This window comes from Tyto alba, unplaced genomic scaffold (genome assembly GCF_018691265.1).
Source record: "Tyto alba isolate M040663 unplaced genomic scaffold, T.alba_DEE_v4.0 Super-Scaffold_18, whole genome shotgun sequence".
In the NCBI taxonomy this organism is placed as follows: domain Eukaryota; kingdom Metazoa; phylum Chordata; class Aves; order Strigiformes; family Tytonidae; genus Tyto; species Tyto alba.
The window spans coordinates 8,357,622-8,379,904 of record NW_024881280.1 but is presented as its reverse complement, the minus strand read 5'-3'; the positions used below and the strand labels follow the sequence as shown (position 1 = coordinate 8,379,904).

The 22,283-nt window shown below is 39.4% G+C and overlaps 1 protein-coding gene across 2 annotated transcripts in view; it reads left to right on the top strand.

Moving 5' to 3' along the window:
• SPTBN5 (spectrin beta, non-erythrocytic 5) overlaps positions 1-22,283 on the top strand; it is a 97,827-nt gene that overhangs the window by 66,613 nt on the left and 8,931 nt on the right. For both annotated transcript variants that reach the window (XM_032990105.2, XM_032990104.2), the window contains 18 exons: positions 230-343; positions 1,270-1,391; positions 2,030-2,192; positions 4,083-4,271; positions 5,278-5,355; positions 7,236-7,408; positions 8,471-8,561; positions 9,216-9,362; positions 10,948-11,085; positions 11,813-12,069; positions 12,238-12,424; positions 15,365-15,577; positions 15,960-16,156; positions 16,747-16,951; positions 17,687-17,881; positions 19,012-19,167; positions 19,718-19,935; positions 21,463-21,652. In XM_032990105.2, coding sequence (XP_032845996.2) covers positions 230-343; positions 1,270-1,391; positions 2,030-2,192; positions 4,083-4,271; positions 5,278-5,355; positions 7,236-7,408; positions 8,471-8,561; positions 9,216-9,362; positions 10,948-11,085; positions 11,813-12,069; positions 12,238-12,424; positions 15,365-15,577; positions 15,960-16,156; positions 16,747-16,951; positions 17,687-17,881; positions 19,012-19,167; positions 19,718-19,935; positions 21,463-21,652 — 3,033 coding nt within the window. The remainder of the gene's footprint in view (positions 1-229; positions 344-1,269; positions 1,392-2,029; positions 2,193-4,082; positions 4,272-5,277; positions 5,356-7,235; positions 7,409-8,470; positions 8,562-9,215; positions 9,363-10,947; positions 11,086-11,812; positions 12,070-12,237; positions 12,425-15,364; positions 15,578-15,959; positions 16,157-16,746; positions 16,952-17,686; positions 17,882-19,011; positions 19,168-19,717; positions 19,936-21,462; positions 21,653-22,283) is intronic.

Below are 22,283 nucleotides of genomic sequence, written 5' to 3'. Positions count from 1 at the left end.
CATCCAGAGGCACCTTAAGTAGTCTTTCAGCTGTTCAAAGAGTTGTGAATACTTGTTCCATCTCTGTAAGGAGTGCAGACAAGGTGCCCTGTTGATATTTTAAAAGACAATAAGAGCATTCAGATGGCCATACAAAGAAGTGGAGGAGGAGACTATTTGAAAGAATTAAGATATGATCCTTTTGCTTTTTGTCTTCTTCATCATTTGCACATCCTACTACCTCCTCCAGAGTGTACTCATACAAGCACTGGATTATGGGAAAGATGTGGAAAGTGTGGAAAACCTGATTCGAAGGCATGAAAAGATGGAGAGAGAAATCAGTGTTATTAAGTCCAAAATGGAGGTAAGAAGTGGGGAAGTACAGAGGATACTGTAAAAAAGTTCATTTTTGCTTCTCGGAAATGGTGCAAAGATCAGCATGACTCTTCAGATTCATTAGTCTGAATTGCACTGCAATGCAAATGCAGCACAGATTTCTTCTCAGTAAAATACTGTACTGCTTAATCCTACCTGTGTCAAATGTTATTCTTCCTGATGCACCGAATCTAAGAAGAGGTGTTCCTTTTTAACATGTTAGCTGATTCTGTGACCCTCACCCACAAGCCAGATTAGACTGTCCTATATCTTTTGGAAAGTGCGGAATCTAAATTTAACTCTCCATCTTTCCTCCAGTTTCTGTCCTGACTTGAACCAAAATCACAACTCTAGTTCTGTTTAGAACTACAATGCAAAACCCACAGTACATGTAGTTTTCTGACCATTTACTAGTGAGCATTCCACAGATAGCATTAGCAAGGCTGCATGGGGGAGTGCTGCATGGAAACAGAATGATGATCAAGGTTGAAGTTTGGGTGGTTTTTTGATGCTACCATAAATACCATCTACAAAGTATAGTATCTGTACTTTTCTTATGGATTAAAGCCAGTCTGACATACTCTCCTTTCTGCTAGATTAAGCTAATAGAGGTTACAATTAGCACTTCATATTTCTGTATGCTTGTCCCTATTCTGCAGAACTGTTTTTTTTAATTAAACATTTGTGCATGTGAAGTAACACACACATCTCTTTCTTCACATGGATGATTGCTCGCAAATGCATATATATTTTCTGAGGATATAAACAAGTCCTTTTGTATATTTTTTTATTGTAATTTAAGTACCTGCTTTAGAAAACTGAGATCTTAAAATTAAGTACTTTTCCTGAACAGCAAACTCAGGAACAAATAAAAGCATTTGGCATAAATTCACCCCACTATAAATCTCTTCGCAGCCATTGGAATTGGAATCTTTCCGCCTTTCCACAAGGAATCCATCCATAAATGACAAACTGACTATGAAGCAAAAGGAGATGAAAAAGAACTGGCTACATCTCCAGGGACAGGCCAAACAAAGGTAAAGACTTTCTAGTGGTTTGAATATCTATCAGCAGGAGCAAAGCTGCTCCCTGGGGTCTCAAATCTACTTGACTGTGGACTTTTAAAATTTTTTGGGGATCCTTTACAAAGTTTATACATGCAGCTAAGACACCTGTGTTGGAACAAGTGTGACTTGGTACAAGAAAAATTCCACTGCTGTGACTTTGGGAAGACTAATACAATGAGTCTGTGGCTTATCTCACTAAATAATGTTACTAAAACACCTACAGACTATCAGATTAAATCTGTTATGAAGCCTTTGTGAAAGACTTATTTTTGGATGGTTCTAGAAGATTTATTTTCTTTCTTGAATCATTCCAAAACAAGAAAGGCTTAGGCCCTAGCTGTAATCACTGCTGGAAGCAACAGCTGTGAAGGTTTTTTTACCTTTCTTGTGCTAAAGAACAGATGTAGATAATAAGGTAAGCATGTTGTCTCCAAGGCAGTGTGCATCTCCAGTGATTTTGGTTTAACACGAGGGCTGTAACGGAAGACTGGGAGACTTGAATTCACTTCATTTGGCTTCACCTAGGATACCTTCCTCTGAAAATGAGTAGGAAGAGGCAACTAGATAATTCTGTGTTGGCTAATCCTGAACTGCACATTGTATGGCAGGAAAGAGAAGCTGGCAGCCTCATATCAGTTGCAGAAGTTTAACTTGGAGATGAAGGAGATGCTAGATTGGACCCAAAACATCAGAGGCTTAATGGAAGCAGGGGGACTTCCTAAAAGTGCAAATGAAGCAGAAAGCATGATTGAGGAGCATCAGGAGAGAAAGGCAAGTATCATCATTGCTTCCATTTGACCATACCGGGAATCTTTCCCGTGGGAATTAATTGCTGCAGACACAACAGAATTTTACTGCACACATCTGTCAATAACATGGTGAAAATATTGTTTTCAATAACAGGCTAGGGACAGAAGTCACCTATGTATTGACAGAACTCTATCCCATGAGCTGTTTGGCAGCTTGTGTCTCTGCAAAACATCTCAGAAAGCCCCATTAGCACTCACCTGTACCGCTGTCCAAACCTGTAGGTAAAAAGCTGGTTCAGTATCAAAACATGCTCACTGCTGATCTCTTTATTCAGATTGTCAAAAAGTTAATGCCAATTAGTTCTACTTTGAGTTAGATTTTGTCATGAAAACTCCATCTGCCTGAGAGAAAAATAAAAACAGCGGTTTGTCTCACACAGGGCAGTAAATAACCACTGCATGGTACTACACATTCAGTTCTGAAACATTTCACATCCCAGCACTAAATACCACACAGTCTTTTGGTGGCTAATTTGGCTAATATTTCTGGTGGATTTTCTAAAAGTAATGATATTGTTAATTAACCTTAGAAAAAAGTTTATCTTTTACTTTTTCCCATGTGTCATAGCTATCTTTCAGCTGTTGTGTTACCTTTTCTTTGCAGCTATGTTACTTTTTCTAAAAATCATGTTGCTAGAATCACGACTAATATGCAGTGCTTTATGGGTCCCAATATTAGCACAAAAAGTTTGTAGATTCTGATTTATTTTCTAGACTTTAATTTAATATGAAGTTCCTGAAGTCACCTCCTTTTTCAATCTTCCATTTTAACAATGCTCTCTCATGTCACAAACTTAACAATGTTTTTGCTAATAACTCTTGTCACAATGGAAATACGCCAAACCACTGACGTAGTGTACTCCAAATTTAGATGGCAGCAAGATCTAAGTTTTCAATATCTGTTAGTAAAGCAACCCAAATGGCTTTAAGGAGATAATCACACAGAAATGGAGGATTCCAGGCAATATATTCTTTTGTATTGGGCTAACTAAACGAAAATTATAGACAAAACAAGAAAAATGAAGGTGTTTTTTTTTTTTTATTCAGGTTAGTGGCTTAAACCAAAGTCCTTAAGAAAGACTAGAGTTGAGCACAAGGTGCTAATCTGAATTAAAAAATTAGAATGGCTATCTTGCAGCTGTGTTATCTATGATTGGGCAACATCACCCACTGAAGAAGACCTAAAAACATCAGTTCCAATTTCAGACATTTAATAGTACATGGTGTAGCTTGTAAGGTGATTTACGAGTTAATACATGGTATTATTTCAGTGTATATTTATTTTTATTTTCAATTTGTTTACATTAGGAATTCCACATTCAGTTTGTAGAGGTCATAGTTGCTTATAATACCTTCCACACTCAGTATACGGGCATAATTTATTCCTCAGACCAGGTGAAAAAGTTAAATGTATTTCATTTTAACACTGCAAAATAAAGTAAAATGGTGTTTTTAATGTAATAATCTGATGCCAATTTATTTGTCAGGACAAGAAAAATTTTAGGCACTGTTTCTCGTAAGAACGACCTTTATGCAGGAGGACTGCGAAAGATACGGTGTTATGGCTATTCAAAACTGTGTTCGTTTCCATCTAAGAATTTTCTGATCTGTTTCTAACTTAATCCCAATTTTGATTTGTAGGAGATCAGTTGTTCCTAGTTGTAGGAGACCAGTTGTTTATTTTCTCTTGGGAAATTCTATGTTCTTTCAGTAACATAGCTCAAAGATGAATGGTTTTCCATGCAAATATTAGTGTTGGAAAGTTACAACCCATATTCTTCCCCTTAAGGCTTATATTCTGAATAACTGGCATTCTATAAACCCTTGACATCAACCTAGTAATATATTTTAGGAGGAGATTCAAGCACGAGTGGAAAGATTCAAGTCTCTCAGTAACTGTGGTCAAGAACTTGCCAATTCTGGTCACTATGCAACCCCTGAGATTAACCGGTCCCTCTCCAGACTACAGCAAGCCTGGTCTGAATTGATCCAAGCATGTCAGGAGCAATATATAAAATTGTGTCAGGCACAAGATTTACAGGTGAGTAGAAAGATAATCAACAGAGATTTCACATGCCACTGACAACTTTCCTCAGCATAAACAGCAAATTTATAAGATGGTTTAATGAAAGATATGCTAATAATACCCAGTGTTTAATGTATATTTCACCAGTTTCTGGAAGGCCAAGCACATTCAGTGGTAGTAGGGCTTTTAGAATTTGTACCTTTACAAACCAAAGAAATTTCTGTGGAATATGTGCTCATATGTTTTTCGAAGTCTATAAAACTTCGCAAAATTTGGTCAAATTCTCATGCAGATGGCAAAAGGCACATACTTAAAATGGAACATTCGCTACTCTACCAAATTCTATAACATCCAAAAAAACCCACGGAGGTAGGCAAGTATTTTTTTAAAAAATGGTTGGAAGAAATGTTTAGCATGGACAGAATACTGTATTTTTCCCTGGCTTTTTTTCTAAGAAAATAACTGTTTTGGCTGCAGTTTTCCAGAAATACTTCCCTGTAACAGTCATCTCACTTATAAAAATTTGGCTCAAATGGCTTGTTGGCAAAACTTAGAAATAACTGAAACAGATTTTACAATGGGGACTGTCAAGTACCTTAAATAACATCTGGTGCTACTAGTCCCATCGAAAAAGCTTCATATATATGAGAACTTAAACCATGTGGTAAGGGCTGCTTTCACACTTCTTTATGTATTACATTCTGCTTATTTCAGGCTATGTTACCATCTTTTTTGTTGGCCATTTACCTTACACAGCACTCTCTACACTGTTAGCAAACAAGCTACAAGTACTTGTATCCTATGTCTTAGACAAAAAGCAATAATCATATTATAAAGGAGAAAGTTCCGATAATAATTGTTACAGATGGTTTTTGTAGCATCTGTTGCTTATTGCCGTGCAGTGCTATGTAGCTGATTTTTCAAATAGCCCTGCAATTTTGTTTTTTTCAGCATACTCTGCCAAAGTCAGGTTTGACTCTGTCTTATACCATGTTTATGACTGCTTTTTTTCCCTATGCAGAAATTCTATGGCTATGTGGAACAGACTGAGAGCTGGCTCAGCAGCAAAGAGGCTTTCCTGGCTAATGAGGACTTAGGGGTAGGTGCTCGGAGAAATTGTATTTTGCTATGCAATCAGTCTGGAGGAAAGGGAGCTGTGAAGTATGGTGATGTGCTCTGAAACTTCCTGTGATCTTTCTCCTTCTGAACTTACTGCTCTGTCTAGTTTAGGATCAGGTTTCTTTCCTTGATAGTTTACACAGGATACCAGCAGTAATGAATCAGTCCAACTACTCTGATTATAGCAGGAAAATGAGACTGTGTCTCTCTAACTGTCACATCTGACCCAAATACATTTGCCAGCAGTGCGCAAGTAGTCACTGCCGTCACTGCTGACATACCCAGTGTAGCTTTAAATTACTTTAAATTAAGTAACACTGCAATAATTGAAACCACAGACTGATGCATGGGTTGCAAAAGTGGTGCAGGATGCTGGATATACATTCTGATGTTTAGCTTACCCTGCATCTTGTATAGGCAATGCTACCAAATTAGTTGTCTCTGCAGGAACTACAATTACATCTCAGAGTTCAGTGTAGACATAACTGGTACAAATGGTTTGAAAAGCATATAATGCTAGTGGCTGCTGTCTGTCTCTGTAATTTTTAGCCTGGAGGTATGTATTTACAGTCCATCCACTGAAGTATATGAAACTTAGAAGGAGACACCCATTTTCCAGTCATATTTAGCTCAGCACTGTACAGAAAGTGCTCTGCTCTCTGAGTACTTTCCCTTCCAATGACTCATGTATGCACCCAGAAGTTTAGATTTTTTTCTGGCATATTCAATGTGAGCTTCATTGCTTCCTTTAGCACATTGGGAAAGCAGAGTTTATTGTGGTAACAACATTTTGACACCAGTGATTCTAAAATTAAAAGTGCAGAGGGGTGCCGAAAAGAGAACTCTGAGTCATTAAGCTTAAGATTCACAAATGTTACAAGAAGTCAAATTTGTGTTTCTCTCTGGATTAACTGTAATGTCAGACTCCAGTCCTCAAATTGAAATCTGGATCTGAGCTCTTCCAGATTCCATGGGTTGAAACCAAGGCTCTAATTTTAATCTCTTTCTATGACATATTTGTTCACTTAACTCTGATCGCAGTTTGACATCCCACATTTGCTTCCAAAATAACATCTGTTTTAAGACTGATTTGTGATTAGGAGCTGACTCTTTATCTCTTGAGAAGTGATGTGTTCTATGCAGCACCACCATATGCAGAATGTAAGCATCCAGCAGTTAGTTCAGTTTTGACCCTGGAATAATGCCCTCAGACCATGCTGTTGCGGTTTGAGCCTACTCAGCAGCTAAATGCCACACAGCCACTCACCCACCCTCCCCCCACTGGGGAATGGGGAGGGAATCGGCACAGCAAAGGGAGACTCGCGGGTTGAGATAAAAACAGTTTAATAACAGTGACAGAATAATACACTGACAGCACTATCAACAGGTAACGTACCATACAGCTGCTCACCACCTGCCCGCTCCCAGCCAGCGATCCCCAACACAAAGGCCCCACAGCCACACTCCCAGAAGTGGCCCCTCTCCCAGCCCTCTCCTGCCTTTATATAGTGAGCACAATGTCACATGACATGGACTGTCGGCCAATCCGGGCCCAGCCCTCCAGCTGTGCTCCCCCCGCCCCCGCACACAGGTGAGGGCACTGGGCCCTGGGGAGCCCCTGGGGTCTCAGGGGGCTGCAGCTCCTCCCGCTGCCAGACCGACGGGAACCCTATTCCAGCCCCAACCAGGACACATGCATAGAACCCCCAAGTCTCAGATTCAATGCCAATAAATTTTGAAGACCAATAAATTTTCTTGACAGCTTGCAAATGTGGGGTAAATGCCATTTAGCTTCTGGATTATCAGTGTTGTGGATGGAAAAACTCTGAAAGCAGCTTCTCTTTGTTGAATTCTCTCCAGGACTCAGTATCTAGTGTGGAGAGCCTACAGCGGAAACACATGCAGTTTGAAAAAGCCCTGGAAGCTCAGATGGAGAAAATTGATGAGATGGCTTCATTTGCTCAGCAGCTAACGCAGAACAAGCATTATGACTCGGACAACATCACCAACAGATGCCAGGCTGTTCTGAGGAGGTGACGTCAAACCCTTCCCATGCCAGCCTTCATTCTCTTTTGCAATGAGACTCTCCCCATGTGACTAATATCTTTAAATGATTTAAGAGAATCATAAACTGGTTTGCATTTACTCAGCTTTGTGCTTTACACTCTGGTCTTGCCAAATTGGCCTTAGTCTAGTCAATATTTCATTAGGAGGTTTCCAAAATACAGTTAAATGGAGGCAGAGTGAGATTCAGAAAAAGGCATTTTTACTGTAATTCTGTATCCTGGCCTGGCCTTAGGGACAGTGCTGCAAACAAAAGACAGAGGCCTGCTGCACCATTAAATACTTCATTATCATTAAATACCATCAGGAAAGATCTTTTTCTACACAACTGCTTTTTCACTGCTCTAATGGTGTTGATTGTAAAGCCCTGCTCAAGTTATCTATTAGGGCATTTGCAATTTTTCTGATCAGACCTTGCCCTTTCATGTGAATTACTTTATTTCTCCTAGCACATTGCACATTGTTAATCTTAAACAAATGCTGACAGTAGAAGCAGTTGTATTCGGTGCTATAGTAGATGAAAAGATGCACATAAAATTTATGAAGAGGGATTGGAGATCCCTTACAATTAAAGCGAACATATGAATTTATTAATATGATCAAACTATCTCATGCCTGCATTAACATGAATAAAGTTTTATAGGTCCACATTTGGAAAAAAGATGAAAGGATGGTATAGCATTGGCTTACCAGTGACAAAAACAATCATGCTCACGGGCTTTCCATATGAGAAACATGCTGAGTTTATGTTCTCTTGTACTCTGAAAGGCAACAGTGGTGATTCCTAGAGGCAGATATCACATCTACAGAATTTGTGTGTACTTTAAACATATCTATCTTCTAGTAATCCTTCCTATATTGTCCTGAGCATCTTCTCTGACTGTCCAAATCATGGGAGGCTGCATATTATGGATGTTTCTCTCTCAGAGAATGGAGTGCAAGATCACATGTGTTTGAGATGAAAAATGAAACCCTTTATCCTATCTAATTCACTTTGTGGCTTTTACCTCACACATCTGTCTTCATCTCAGAAAAGAGAAACTGCTGGAAAATGCTGCTGCTCGCAGACGTCTGCTAGAAGAATCAAGGCTTCTGCAGAAGTTGCTGAGGAATTCCTTTGAGGTACAATTACACAGGATTCATGGTATTATGACTTCTTAAAACATACTGCACTGCATAGATCTAAATCCCTGAAGGGATTTTCTGTGAGAAAAATCAAGGAACTGAGTCTGGAATGAGATGGTATCGGGAAAGATGAGGATAAGAGTGAAGGGATATTTTTCAGCTTTCAAGTCACAGCTTCCTTCCAGTCACCAGATGAAAGATCTACTGTGCATTTGGATACCAGCAAAATGCAGAAGAAATAAATGCATTAAAAGGGAATGTGCCAACATTTTAAAGCTCAGAGGAAGAGACAAATCAGTTATTTTCTTGTGAGATACTGACAGTGGGTTAGAAATAGGGAGATAATTACCCTTTCTCCCCTACACACACAAGTGTACACGCGCACATGTGCTCATGTACTTTCTCACTGCATGGGGACTATCTCATGGAGGCAGCCCCCGTTCCAGGTAACAGTGCTGGTAAACAGAGTTATAGGGTTGATGTCATTATGAAAGACAGAAGGAGCTTAGGGAAGCAGAACCTCAGAAGCACAATTCATTTGTGTCCCCACTCACTAGTCCCATGTTTTATACATATTAGAGGAGAACCTGGGAGGTTGGAGCTGAAGAAACACTGAAGGTTTTGCCTACTTCTGTTCTGTCCTCCCCAAAGGTGGCTGCCTGGATCAATGAGAAGAATAGCATTGCCCAGGATGATAGCTGGAAGGATCCAAGCAATTTGCAGACCAAACTGCAGAAGCACCAAACTTTCCAAGCAGAGATCATGGCCAATAGAAATCGCCTGGACTCCATCAGATCTGTGAGAGAAGCGGGGTTGGTGGCATGGGTGGGCAACTGGCATTAAAGGTTCTGAAGATTGAGTTACAGTGACCTCAAACAAGCAAGGGGGAATCACTGTCCTCTCACTGACATCGTTCACGTTGTCTCTGAGGGGACTGGGAAGCTTATTCTTTTAGTCCATCACGAATTGTCTGTGTCCATCAGTTTCTTTCAACTTCTCTCTTGTTGTCTAGTGTGAGCTTGCTATCTATATTCACCGTGCATACAATGGAAGGAGAGGAGTGCTTTCAATGAAAGACTCAATCCACTGACTTTAGTGACTTCTCTCTGGGGTGAATGCCACTTTAGAGGCATACCTGTTTCTTTCCAGCTGGGAACCTAGCTGATTGGATGCACAACTTCAACAAGTCAGATGAGATGTATCCAACAAAAAGGATCTAGAAGAGTTTTCCAGTGCTGCATTTGCAGAGCCATGCAAATAGGAGAGATACAAGGGAAATATGACAAGCTTTGTCAGATACTTGGCAGAAGCTGTGGTCAGATGATGAGTTTGAAAGGACAGACTGTTACATGTTTATTAACTTCAGCAATGCTAGTCATATTTTGCAATAGATAAGTAAGCATTAAAGGTAGATTCCCTCCTCAGACTCACCTGCATCCAGTATTGTGGAACCCCCTTTTTTAAAAAAAAAAAAAAAATTAACCCCTCTGTGTGCAGACACAACAGAGAGGTTAAAGTGTGGAATTACAATTCTCTCTAATATGTTTCAAAAGAGTTGTTTGCACAATCTCTTTCTCATTATTTTTTGATGCCTTGTATTTTTCATTGAGAATAGCCTTAGTTGTTGCTCTTTAGAAGAAAATTAACATGTACTGTCCCAGTATAGCATCTTTATCTTACTGTGCCTCCTCTTCCTCATTGAAAAATGTAAAAATAACTCAGTTAGCTTTCTGAAGCAAACTTGGTCCCAGCTTAAGGATGTAACTACAGACCCTTCAATCTGATAGAGGTCTTGCTGTGCCCCCTCTACCTCTTCTTCTGCCAACCTGTTAAACCCATCTGCAGCTCAGGGATTAGAAATGCAGATAGGCTTTTTTTACATAATACAGTGGTACAACAGTACGTGTTTAAAAGAGGTTTTATTATCTCATATGGTGGATCACTTGTATGAGGTAGTTCTCTCTTAACGTGCAAGAAGGGGAATAGAAAAGGACACGTGTTTGGGCAATCTCAAACAGTGATCATAGAGTGTGGGACACCACAGAAAAAACTGAGTGCTCACAAACTAGGCTCCCTGCCAGCTTTTAGGCAATGCAGCTGTTGCATAATGAAAATGCTCTTTACTCTTTGTCTTCTAATATTGTCTTCTAGGATTTAAAATAATTTTATAGGCCAGAAAAACAGGAAGATTAGTCTCTGCCCTAGTTTCAATAATCATTTTGCCTTCATCTGTTTTTTTCTTTGTCTCTGTTATGTCAGGAAGTGATGGCTGCAGCTGGCCCTTTACATAGCGGTGCCAGTAGACTTTGTTTATGGAGGCAAAAGTGGTATATTCTGGTGAATACAACAAAGGAAGAAAACTTTGGATGTTCTCTTTCTATAGGAAGGGGAGAAGATGCTCCATGAGAAGCACTATGCCCCTGAAGCCATTCAGTCCAGACTACAAGAGATGGAAGAGCTATGGGAGGAACTGCTAGCAAGTTGCCAGGATAAGCAGGCCAAGCTGCAGGATGCTTACAAGGTAATACAGTGATGCCAGTGGTTGGGACTTGGTGTCATTTCCAGAGATAGCACAGCTGCCTTGCTACACATCTCATCTATGAGTGTGTCACTTGATACAATCAGACCTGATTCCTCAAGACCATTAGAGCAAAGAAACTACTAAGTGTGCACTGATTGAATAGAATCAGTGGGAGAATTGGAAATCTCTATGGAAGGAAAAAGATTTATTGGCTGTGTTTCCTTCTGCTTTCTGCTTCTGGTTTAAATCAGGATTCCAGAGAGGGATACTGAAGGAAAATGCATTCATTCATATATGTCAACTCTCTGCACCTGTCTCAATGGCATCTTTTCTCCAACACATTGATAGACCCACAGCTGCTTTTTATTCTTTTAGCTCCACACACATGACTTCTCATGACTGAGTTTTTCATGGGCTACCAGACACTCTGTGGTTATAAAATAGAGCTCTACCTTTAAATGGCTTCCTTTTAAGGTTCTGTGTCCATCATTTGTATTTGTGCAACACAAGTAAGATTAGCTCTTGATGTTCTCTGCATCTGTTCTTGCATCATTCTGTCTGAATTCTCTTCTTCATTTGGACCTCCATCACATCTGGGAAGAGCTCACTGAGCACTGGGAAGCTTTTCCGTGTTTGTGTGTAATTCTTACTGAAAGTGGTCAAGGTTTTTATATCATATTGTCTGTCCTAAAGGTTTAAATGACTTTTTCTTATTACTTGTCCTCAGGGTCTTCATTTTCAGCGAAATGTAGAGGATATGGAGAAATGGTTGGAAGATATGGAAAATGAGTTGAAAGCACCATATAGTAACAATGATCTGGTGGTTTTGAACAGTCATCTGAAGAAACAAGAGGAACTGGAGGAAGATATTTCTGGCCATAGGGACCGGCTGCAAGAGCTTGTGGTCACAGCCCAGGAATTCCAGAAGGAGAAACATTTCCTTGCTGATGAACTAGAAGAGAGAGTGGATCAACTGGTGCAGAGGTGTGTGAGTGCCTGGCTTGTCTCCTGACATCTTTTTCCTACTTTTATCAGCCTTTTTCTTCCCTGCATATTTTTTTCTTCCCATCTCTACATCATTCTGAAAATAACATTCTGCATTCATTCCGTATTAATCTGCTGTCCTCACTGGGTTCCCTTTAAAACCTGCAGATACAAAAGTCTACGCGATCCTCTGCAAGAGAGACGTGGGAGTCTGGAGGCAAGCAAACTTCAGTATCAGTTCTTCCGAGACGTTGATGAGGAGTTGGCCTGGGTTCATGAGAAGCTCCCCATGGCTTCATCCAGGGATTACGGCCAATCCCTGGCAACTGTTCAGAGTCTACAAGAAAAGCACCAGGTAATGTCATACAAGAACCATTCTCAGTCTTTAGAATCAAAGAGAGAACAAGGAATTCGATTTGCCTGTGGCAAACCTCATCTGCTGTGTTTAGGCTAACAGGAGTCATGATGCGAGGGACTACTCTTATCCTTGTCTGATAACAATGACATTCTTCAAAGGATATGTTCATGACTTGGCAACATGTGGGATTCCATGCTACTTATCATTGCAGTGGTGTAGGTGCCACACCATATACTTTTCTGTGGACACGTTGGCTCTTTCTGTGCACTGAGTTCAAAATCCGGCCTTTGCAATACACAATAATTTTTTACAAACTATTGTGCATGCTGTCATAACTTCTTTGGGCAACAGATGTCCTAACAAATATGCTTTGAAACTCATTAAGTACATCCAAGCAAGCTCGTTTCTCAGATGTCTCAGGATAAGCTCCCAGGAAAACGTTTCCCCAAAACTCCTTCTACTCTGCAGGCAAGGAGTTAACAGGATATTATGATGACCCTTAGGTGACCTTCATTCCAGTGGCAGCTTTCAAGATAGCTGCTGAATTATTTCACAACATTCAGACAGGCCATCAGAGAAAGCTGTGCCTGGAACACTGTCATCCCAAGTATCAGTAAGGCATCTGCCTTCCTAATTGTTTTTTAATAAAGAGCACTGCTTCTTTGCAAACACGAGGTGGAATAAAAAAGAAAAAAGTTCCTGCTAAAAGTTGCCAGCAGTTATTGGTATTTAATGTGTAGAAAATGACAGCCCATTTAAGTGTCAGGTCAAGTACCTTTGGGGAAAATCTGTGCAATCTGCAATAGAGCTGGAAAAGACAGAAGATCTTATAAAGTGGGAGAGTGTGTGATATATATACATATATATAGACAGAGTAAGCATTTGGTGCAATCTACTTGTCTACAAATAAAAATCTGAATTTACAAAAAATCTGAAATGTTGCCAGGGTAAAAAGTCAAGACTGCTACAGGTGACATAATTAGGATAGAGATGAAGTCTCTTAAAAAGTTGATTTATCCTAGGTATACTCACAATTTAATGAAGAATTGCAAAATATTTTAAAATCCATCTTCCAGAATATTCCTGAGTAAGAACCATGAGTATATTCTGAATATTTTGCACGTCCTTAGTATTTTGTGTAATTCTCATATTTGTAAAAATTATGTATTTAAATAAGATGCAGTTGGTGATTTTGAGATTAAACAGTAAGAACAAAAAGCTTGTTTCATCATGATTAAAAGTATAAATGTTGTTATGTGTACAATTACACCTAAAAATTATGAGCTGATTGACGTGGTAGGGAAGTAATGAGGTTCATGAAAGAAAGGAATATTTGAGCTGAATTAATCTGAGAAAATATGTGGGATAAATGAAGGAACAGTGGGGATACTGCTTTAGGCTGCGATTATCTTTGTGTTAAATGGCCGGGTCTCAAAATTTCTCAGTGAACTGTAAGAAAGCAAGACATAGACCATAATACCAGTGCATAATAAAATGCCAACTCTTCTGGAAGCAGAATTAAAATATAAGTTTTGAATTCTCAATCTTTTAGTAGCTAGAGTCTCTACACCTTTTTTTTTAATGTTGGTTTCCAGGCAAACAAATGTCAGAGATAACATAATACTCAAGAATTGAATATACTATTAGTTCCACCCTCTATTGTTTGTATTAATGAGCCAGATTGGCAAAATTCAGTCCTTGGTTTGTTACCACAAAAGAGATTGTGCATGAAATGTTTGAAGTTTTTTAGGTTGATACAAACTGTCTTGCAAAACTGCATTTACACACAAATATAATATGTGTATGCCCATCTGCTTGGCTTGGAACAGAGTTTCCCTTCACTACCCACCCTCCCTATTATTTTTTTTTTTTTTTAATTCATGTTGTTATAAATGAAGTACTGTGAATACATGTTGTTCAACTACAGAGATGTTCTTCATGCTGCTAGATTATTATTAATACACAGTACAAGAGGTTTTATAATCTTTGCCACTGGATTCCATTCTGCTGGGGTCAAATAAGGTGTCAATTTCCAATCACATAGTGGTTGTCTTGAAATTAATAGGGAGAAGTTAAAGACTAGATTAGAATCAGAGCTCCTTTCCAGCCAAGTCAGATACTTAAGCTGAAAAAGCATCTCCTCTCCTCAGAGAGGGCGTCTCTTCTACATTAACACAGCACTGCGGTCTAACTCGGAAACTGCCTGTTTCATAGCTATGAAAATAAACAGAACAATTGTAAAATGGTGGGGTTTGTTTGTGCTCAAGATGCTTAGGCACAGTTAGCCATGGAATGCACATCTACCTGTAGACAAACTGACGGCATGGTCCTTGCCCACCCAGGAAAATAGCATATAAGGGGGTATATGAAAGTATGCATATGGTTTTTAAATCTACCAGTCTTCTAAAATTAATTTCAAGTAAATTCTTTAAGAAATGGTTCAGGTAGTTTTCTTCTCTCCTTTTCCTCTTGGCAGCCTGGTAGTATGTGTACCCACAGTGTTTGCATTGGCTGTTAGTTAAAGCTGCATCTTCTACAAAGGTGTTGGCAAGTGATACGTACTGATGAGCAGGTGAATTGATCGTTCTTCCCTAGACACGTTTTAATTCAAGAAACAGTGTAATGGGGTGGAAGTGGCTAAATTTCAGTGGAATCTACAGATAAGAGGTTTGTGGTTACTATCTCTTTCCTCCACACTCTGAGGTGGATACACATCAAGGTCCAAACTTCATGGCTATATTTGATTTCTATAATCACTCCTCCACCCCAAAAAACTCCTTCACTCCACTTCAAGTGTTTAGTCAGCCTTTGTACTTCAGACCCGTCTTCATATAGAGAAAACAAATTTATAATGGAATTAGATGACTACATTATCTGGTATAAAAATCTCCATAGGTTTTATTTTTGGTCTGTCATTTTACTCTTTACTCTTTCTAGAATTTGGAGAATGAGATAAGCAGTCGGGATACTTTGACCAAAGCAGTGCTCAGCACAGGGCAAAAACTGGTCAGGGGAGGCCACTCAGCTTCTCGCAAAATTATGGAGCATCTGAAAGAGCTTGAGACTTCTGTAGAAACCTTGAAGGCAGAGGCTCAAGAGAGGAGACAGCGGCTCATGCAGTCGTATGAGGCCCATCTGTTCCTGAACGAGGTAAAGATGGTTCATGAGAAATTTATTTCGGTCTGTCTTTGCTTAAAAGATCCGACACCTACATTGTTGAATGGATGCAAATGCTGAGATAGGAACAGAATTCATGCTGTCCTGATTTTTCATTTCTGGTAAATATGGATGCAGTGGAGAAATAACAGTTCCTTTTCCAACTAACTGAATTGAGGGATAAACATGTAGCTGTAATTACCGGCTTCTGGGCAACATTCTTTAGAGTAGTGTCTGCTAGACTGCATTACAGGAGGGCACCTAAGCTGCTCTCTGTTTTCACTGATGTGTCTCTTTGGGCACCACTGCTTTTCAGTTTTCTTTCTCTTGACCTAAATCACAGCTGTGTTTAGGCTCATCCCTGTGTTTTATACAGCTACTGGAGGTGGAGGCATGGCTGGCAGAGAGAAGCTTCATTCTGGAGACTTCTGATTATGGGAAGAATGAAGAATCCACACAAGCTTTACTTCGTAAACTTGAAGCTACCAAGCTGGACATGGATGGTTTCAAGCCCCGGATCATGAAAGTGCAGGAGACAGGTGCCAGCTTAATAAACAAAGACAGCCCAGAGAGGTATGAAAGTGAAAACAGGCTTCTTCTGCAGGTGTAACAGAAATGCCCGGAGAAGGCAAATATGGAAAAGTTCAACCTTCAGTGGCTGTTTGATATCTCATTCAGAAGTATGACCTCAGGGGACATCAATCCCGCCCTCACCACCATCACACACATTCAGGCCCCAGAAAGCTTGATAATTGTTTCAATGTTTTCATGACTGTTGTTTTTTAGCAGCAGGCCAATTAGTGCAGATCAGCCTTGTTGTCCATTGTCTATTCCGAGGAACTGTCATCTAGGTTTCATTTACCATAAAGGTTCAGAAAACACTGTGCTTGGAAAAGGTAATGGGCATTCTTGACAGTTCACTGTTTTTCATTGCCAGTTTGCTTTTATATCTGGGGAGGAGGAAGTGAAAAGAACAGCCATTCACATGAGATACTTTAATTTCCTGAACTAGCTGGTTTCAACAGCTTGGCATAACTCACCCCATGATGTTATCTGTTTTGTTCTGTAGTTTGAAGGTGTTTCAAATTCAACCTGTCAGAAAAGACAACGTTCAAAAAGAACAGTAAGACAAAGACATACCTTCTGATTCTTGTTCTTTGCAGTCCAGCCATACTTTCAAAGCTCCAGGGAATCCTAGCAGACTATCAGTCTCTCCTACAGAAGGCTGAGACCCAGAGAAAACGCCTGCAAGAACAATTCCATCTCTATCAGTTTGAAAGAGAATTCCAGCTGGTGGATGCATGGCTTTCCAGTAAACAGACTGTAGCAGAGTCTGATGACTATGGGCAGGACTTAGATGATGTTGAGGTAAAAGAAAATAAAAGGTATTGTATGTATTGAGTGGCAAAGCAGGAATATATTTGCTGCAATTTTTGTGTAGGTGCTGACAGAGTGAAGCATGTTACAATGACAAAAACTAAGCAAACCAGTTCTGCAGCAAGAACTCTGACTGATTTCTGTCTGTTTATACAGGGCTCTCCAGTAGCACCCTCCAACAAAAAAAGTAGGTGCATCAGAAAGTTAGCTTTTTCTTTGGATGTCGGATCAGCACATTTCACTGCTGGTCCTGATTATAAATTTGACAGGCCTAAAATATTTGACACGACCAGGGCCATGGTCTTGTAACAATTTCAGTGGAAAACACTGGGATGCAGCATTCACACCTCTAGCTGCTGATTTTAAGGCTAAATTTCTCCTCAGGACACACAGTGCAGAGAGGTGTAATTCATAGTGTCCACTCTTCAACAACTGCTACATATGTAAACGCCTAACAGGTTATGTTTCTTAGCTTTTGATCTGGTCAGCATCTGTCTGTCAGGATGTGGGTGATTTTTCTCTGTGACATAAGATGTTAAATTATCAAAACAATAGATGCCACCACCTGACTCTAGATCAGCTGGGTTTATCAAGTGATTTGCACTTGTAGACTGCAATACATAGCTTTTGTGTGATACAGTACAGAGAAAGGGATTCCTTCTGCCTCTCTCACAGAGGTAGATAGAAATTCTTACATCTAAGTCTATGTCCCCATTTATCCTTCAGGTGCTGGAGAAAAAGTTTAAAGATTTTGTAAATGAGGTGAAACCTCTGGGACATTCCAAAGTTGTCTCCTTAAATGAGTTAGCATCTAAACTAGAGAAGGAGGGCCACAGCAAGATGGACATTATCCAGAAGAGAACAAAGCAAATCAATGAGATGTGGGAGAAACTGTGTCATGCCATCCAGACAAGAACAGAGGTAGGAAATACATGAAAAACTGGGGCATTGAATTCCCTACAGTTTCCCTTGTCCTTCATCTTTTCCCAAACCAGTGCATTGTTCATCTTGAAACAGAAGCTTTACAAGAGAAATGGGTGCATTCTGTTCTTTTCTTTCTTGATCCACTTCCTTTTATAGCCACTGCTTATACTACTGTTCCTGGCAAAGCTTATACTTGAAAGATACTTATCAGCCTAGAGTAATTCTATTTTCCTTAATTCACTGCTAGATCTGGTTTCTTGAAAAACTAAGCCAATCTAACAATTTACCACCACTAACAGGAGGATGGCTCTGTCCCTCTCTGGACTCCTTATTGAACTATTTCAACTTATTAATCAAGATGAAAACTCTCCAGATTTTTTTACTCAGTTAGTTACTTGAAGTCAAAGAAGGGGTAAGGGGTATGAGAGAGAAGGCGATAGAGGACATAGAGCCAAAACTCCTACATTTTGGCAGCGGTTAGCTGTTAAATCAGCCCACCTCCTCTTGTGAAACTGCAGTCACAAATGTGTTTGGAAAAGCAGAGAGGACATGTAGAACTCAACATTTTTGTTTGCTTTAAGGAGAACATAAAATGTCAGATGTCTTCAACTCTTTTTGACTAGTTACATACACATTTTGCTTATGAAGTAGTTCAAAACCACTATTGTCTGTTAGCATCAGGAAATGCATGACAATTATTAGTATATACTTTGAATGTAAAATAGTATTAGAACATTTTTTAATCCTCTCATTTCAGAAAACTTAATTTTCATTTAAGTCCTCTTATTTTCACTGTTTGCTGTGTAGGCCTCTATTCCAAGCAAGTTTTTTAGGACACTTTCTGTGGTTGAGTTACATTTAGAAGGCAATTCATGTATTCCATCTTGATCAGTCATCTTGCATAGGGATAAATTGCTCTTTGAAGACATCTGTTCCTTTCCATTGACAAAGACAACTTGGGGAAATGAGGTTAGCTTGAACACCTCACTTGCAGGTGACTTAACCGGGAAGGTGTTTTGCTCCCACTCTTGTTCAGTCTGTATTGCACTAGGACATATTAGAGTTGCCCTTTTCTTTGCTTCAGAAATGATATATAGTATTACCATTAAATTGTTTCTTTATCCCAGAATCTAAGAGCAGCCCGGCAAGTTCACCAGTATGATCATGATGTGGATGAAGTAAAGGGCTGGATGCAGGAGAAAGAGGCAGTAGTGGATATAGAAGATTATGGATATGATCTTCCAGGTGTACAGACACTTCTCAACCAGCTTGAGGGAGTAGAGGTAAGGCGATCTGTCATGAAGGAGTGGCAGAAAAGCATAAATGACAAAAAAAAAAAAAAAAAAAAAAAAAAAAAGAGGTGGCTGATGCTTGATTTGAAATCCTCTCAAATGCCTTGTTTGCAGGCCAACAAAAGATAAATATATTGCACCCTGAAATATTCTTTGTGCGTCACAGAAGGGGGCCTTTTCCTTCTGTTTTTAACATTGTGATATTATATTATTATTGCTTTTGCTTCTAAGAATGAGCTTCTCTTCTAAAAATCTATTCCAAATTGTTATTATAATTCCAAAGATGTCATCTGAACTACAAGAGACTTCAGCTCTATACTTATGAAAATAATCAGTGTGTCACATCTAAAGAAGCTTCTGTGATGTTTGATGATGAATGTTAAAAGGCATTAGGAGGAAACTGAGAGGAAAAGTCTTGACAGAGTCATATTTCCAGCCTCCTTGAAGCCAGTGGCTATAAAAGATATGCACCATCTTTAAAATCTGCTTTTGGTAGATGTAAGTAGTGACCTGGTCTTAAAATTCATTGTCTCTCTTCCAGAGAGATCTAGGAGCAATCATGAAAGAGCTGGAACGGATTCGGGGAGAGGCTTGGCACCTCAGCCGCACATACCCTCAAGTCAAGGAAAACATCATGGAGAGGCTCACAGATGTGGATGAGAGCTGGGAAAACCTGGACAAGAAGTTCCTGGAGAGGAAGGCAAGACTGAGCCAGGCAGAACAAGTCCAGCTCTACTTCAATGACTGCAGGGAGCTGATGTATGTGTTGGCCCCTTGAGTTTGGCAGTGGGCCTTATTTCTTGTCTTTCCCATATAGGATTTTGTAAATTGCACATTTTAGTTATTTGACTCCTGTCCCAGGTGCTCTGCAGCTTGCTTGCAAATCTTTTTGAATAATCATACATGGCAGCTTTTCAACAGCACTTCACAGAATTTACCACACATCAGAGGTGACCATGTCACTCCACTTCAGCACAGTGTGCATGACAAACCCACATTTTCAGACTATTTCCTAGACAGTCTTGGAGAATTCAGTCACTCTGGAGAGATTTGGTAGTCTCACAATTCCAGCTGAAAATACTGTTGATTCTGTAGGAAGATGGGGGGAGTCTCTGCTAGATAGTCAATTGGTACACATGTGCAGACACCAGTGCCCATTTTTCTCAGAGTCAAAGCAACTACATTAAAGATAACCTTCTAGAATTCTAGAATAGGTTATCACTTATTCAAGTGCTGGAAATATTTTCCACACATGTACTTAATGCCATTACTCATATGCATAAACTCTTCTGTCCATTCTTATTAGGGGTCATTTTTTTGAAATAATTCAATTGCTGGGAAATTCCATTACTTCTTTTCCTTTTTAAATCTTAAGTAGAACAAAATTCTGAATGTTTAAATCATCTACAAAACATATTTTTTTAAAAAAAAGAAAAAAATATGCTGAGCTAAATGTCTCATTTAAATCAATCATGCGAAAGTATCTATAAGCAGAGGTTTAATGTAAAAATTGAAATAACTAATGGAAATATGCTATACTCATATGATCAGACTATAATTAAAATATTATATTTTATCATTTTAATGTAATTTTCCTCAAAATTGATACATTTTTGATGGAAATTGTATTTTTTAAGCAGGATTTCTCACAGAAGAATTATGGGCATTTTTAATTCAGTGTAGTTAATAAAAGATTTAATCCATGACAGGAGTAGAAATACAAAGACAGTGAAGTGGTTACCACTGACTATTGGACATTTACTACACCAAGGAATAGATCCTGAGCTCAGGTAAATCAAGATGCATTGGTTTAAGCCAGCTGAGACTCATGGAGTAGAAAATTTTCCTTAAAAAGTATCTATCAATATGCTTCTTTGCATGAATGCTCTGTACGCGTATGAAGTACTTTCATACATGGTGATACGGTTGGGTGGACATCTGAAAGTCTCTGTGTCCCTGTACCATGTATAAAAGTACCACACGTGTGCAGCCTAAGCATTTGCAGTTACAGTTCTTTCTGAGGATTTGAATGCGCAATGCTTCAGTACGTGTAGATGCTGCAGCTGCCTTTCTACCAGGCTGTGTATTGAAACGGCACTGGGAGTATTACATCAGGTTATAAAAACCCATAGGTGTGTGAGTGAACTTTCATCAATGTTTTTGTAGATTCATATCTTTGGTTAGGAAATAATAGTCTGGATAAATGTATCCACAGCCATGTGCATTCCGGAGTATTCAGCCGACTGGGATTCCCTCCCTTTTTACCCTTTTGACTCTATTCTGTAGGGCCTGGGCCAACAAGATGCACGCACTGGTGATATCTGAGGAACTGGCAAATGATGTCCTGGGAGCTGAACTGCTTATCAAGCGTCATGAGGAATACAAGCGTGAGATAGAGAAGCAGTGGCTAAAATATGAGGAAATGCAGCAGGCAGGAGGTGACCTGGTGAAGAATGGACATTTCATGTCTGTGGAGGTGTGTTGATGAATTAAATATTTTACAAACAAGAGTGAACAAAGAAGACATTGAACAGGCAGGAGCTGCAGCTTTGTCTCTCTTTCAAAACAGAAGAACTAAACAAGGCAATCAGGTTCTCTCCTATTAGAAGCTGCAGACTTCGTGTGACACATAGAAAAGAAGAACACCTTTTAAAGTTCTTACTCCTCTAAAAACTGATTTTGAAGCTGACCATAAAAGAATAGTCACTGGATTGATTATGTCTATGTGGGAGGGTAGGGAGGTATTGCTATTCCACAGAAAAATGTGCCACATAAATGAGATTTTAGCATTTAACTACACAAGACCTGGGATAAAATACATCAAAATGCAATCAACTATAGGATGGAGTGATGTCCCTGAGTACACCAGAAGATATGTAAATCTTCAGAAATGTTATAGAGCCAAAGAGGCAAGAATGTTAAAATTTCCTGTGATGCTGTTATCTATGTACCTTTAGACTTTGACCTTTGCAGTGGTCTCAAGCTTGTCTTGGTACTGTCTGTAGATCCAGAGATCACAGCGTCAAAAGCATCTTCAGAATTTATGAAAGATTCTGATTCTTTCTACAACAGAAGTAATGTAGAACTTTCACAGTTTAAGGGTCTCC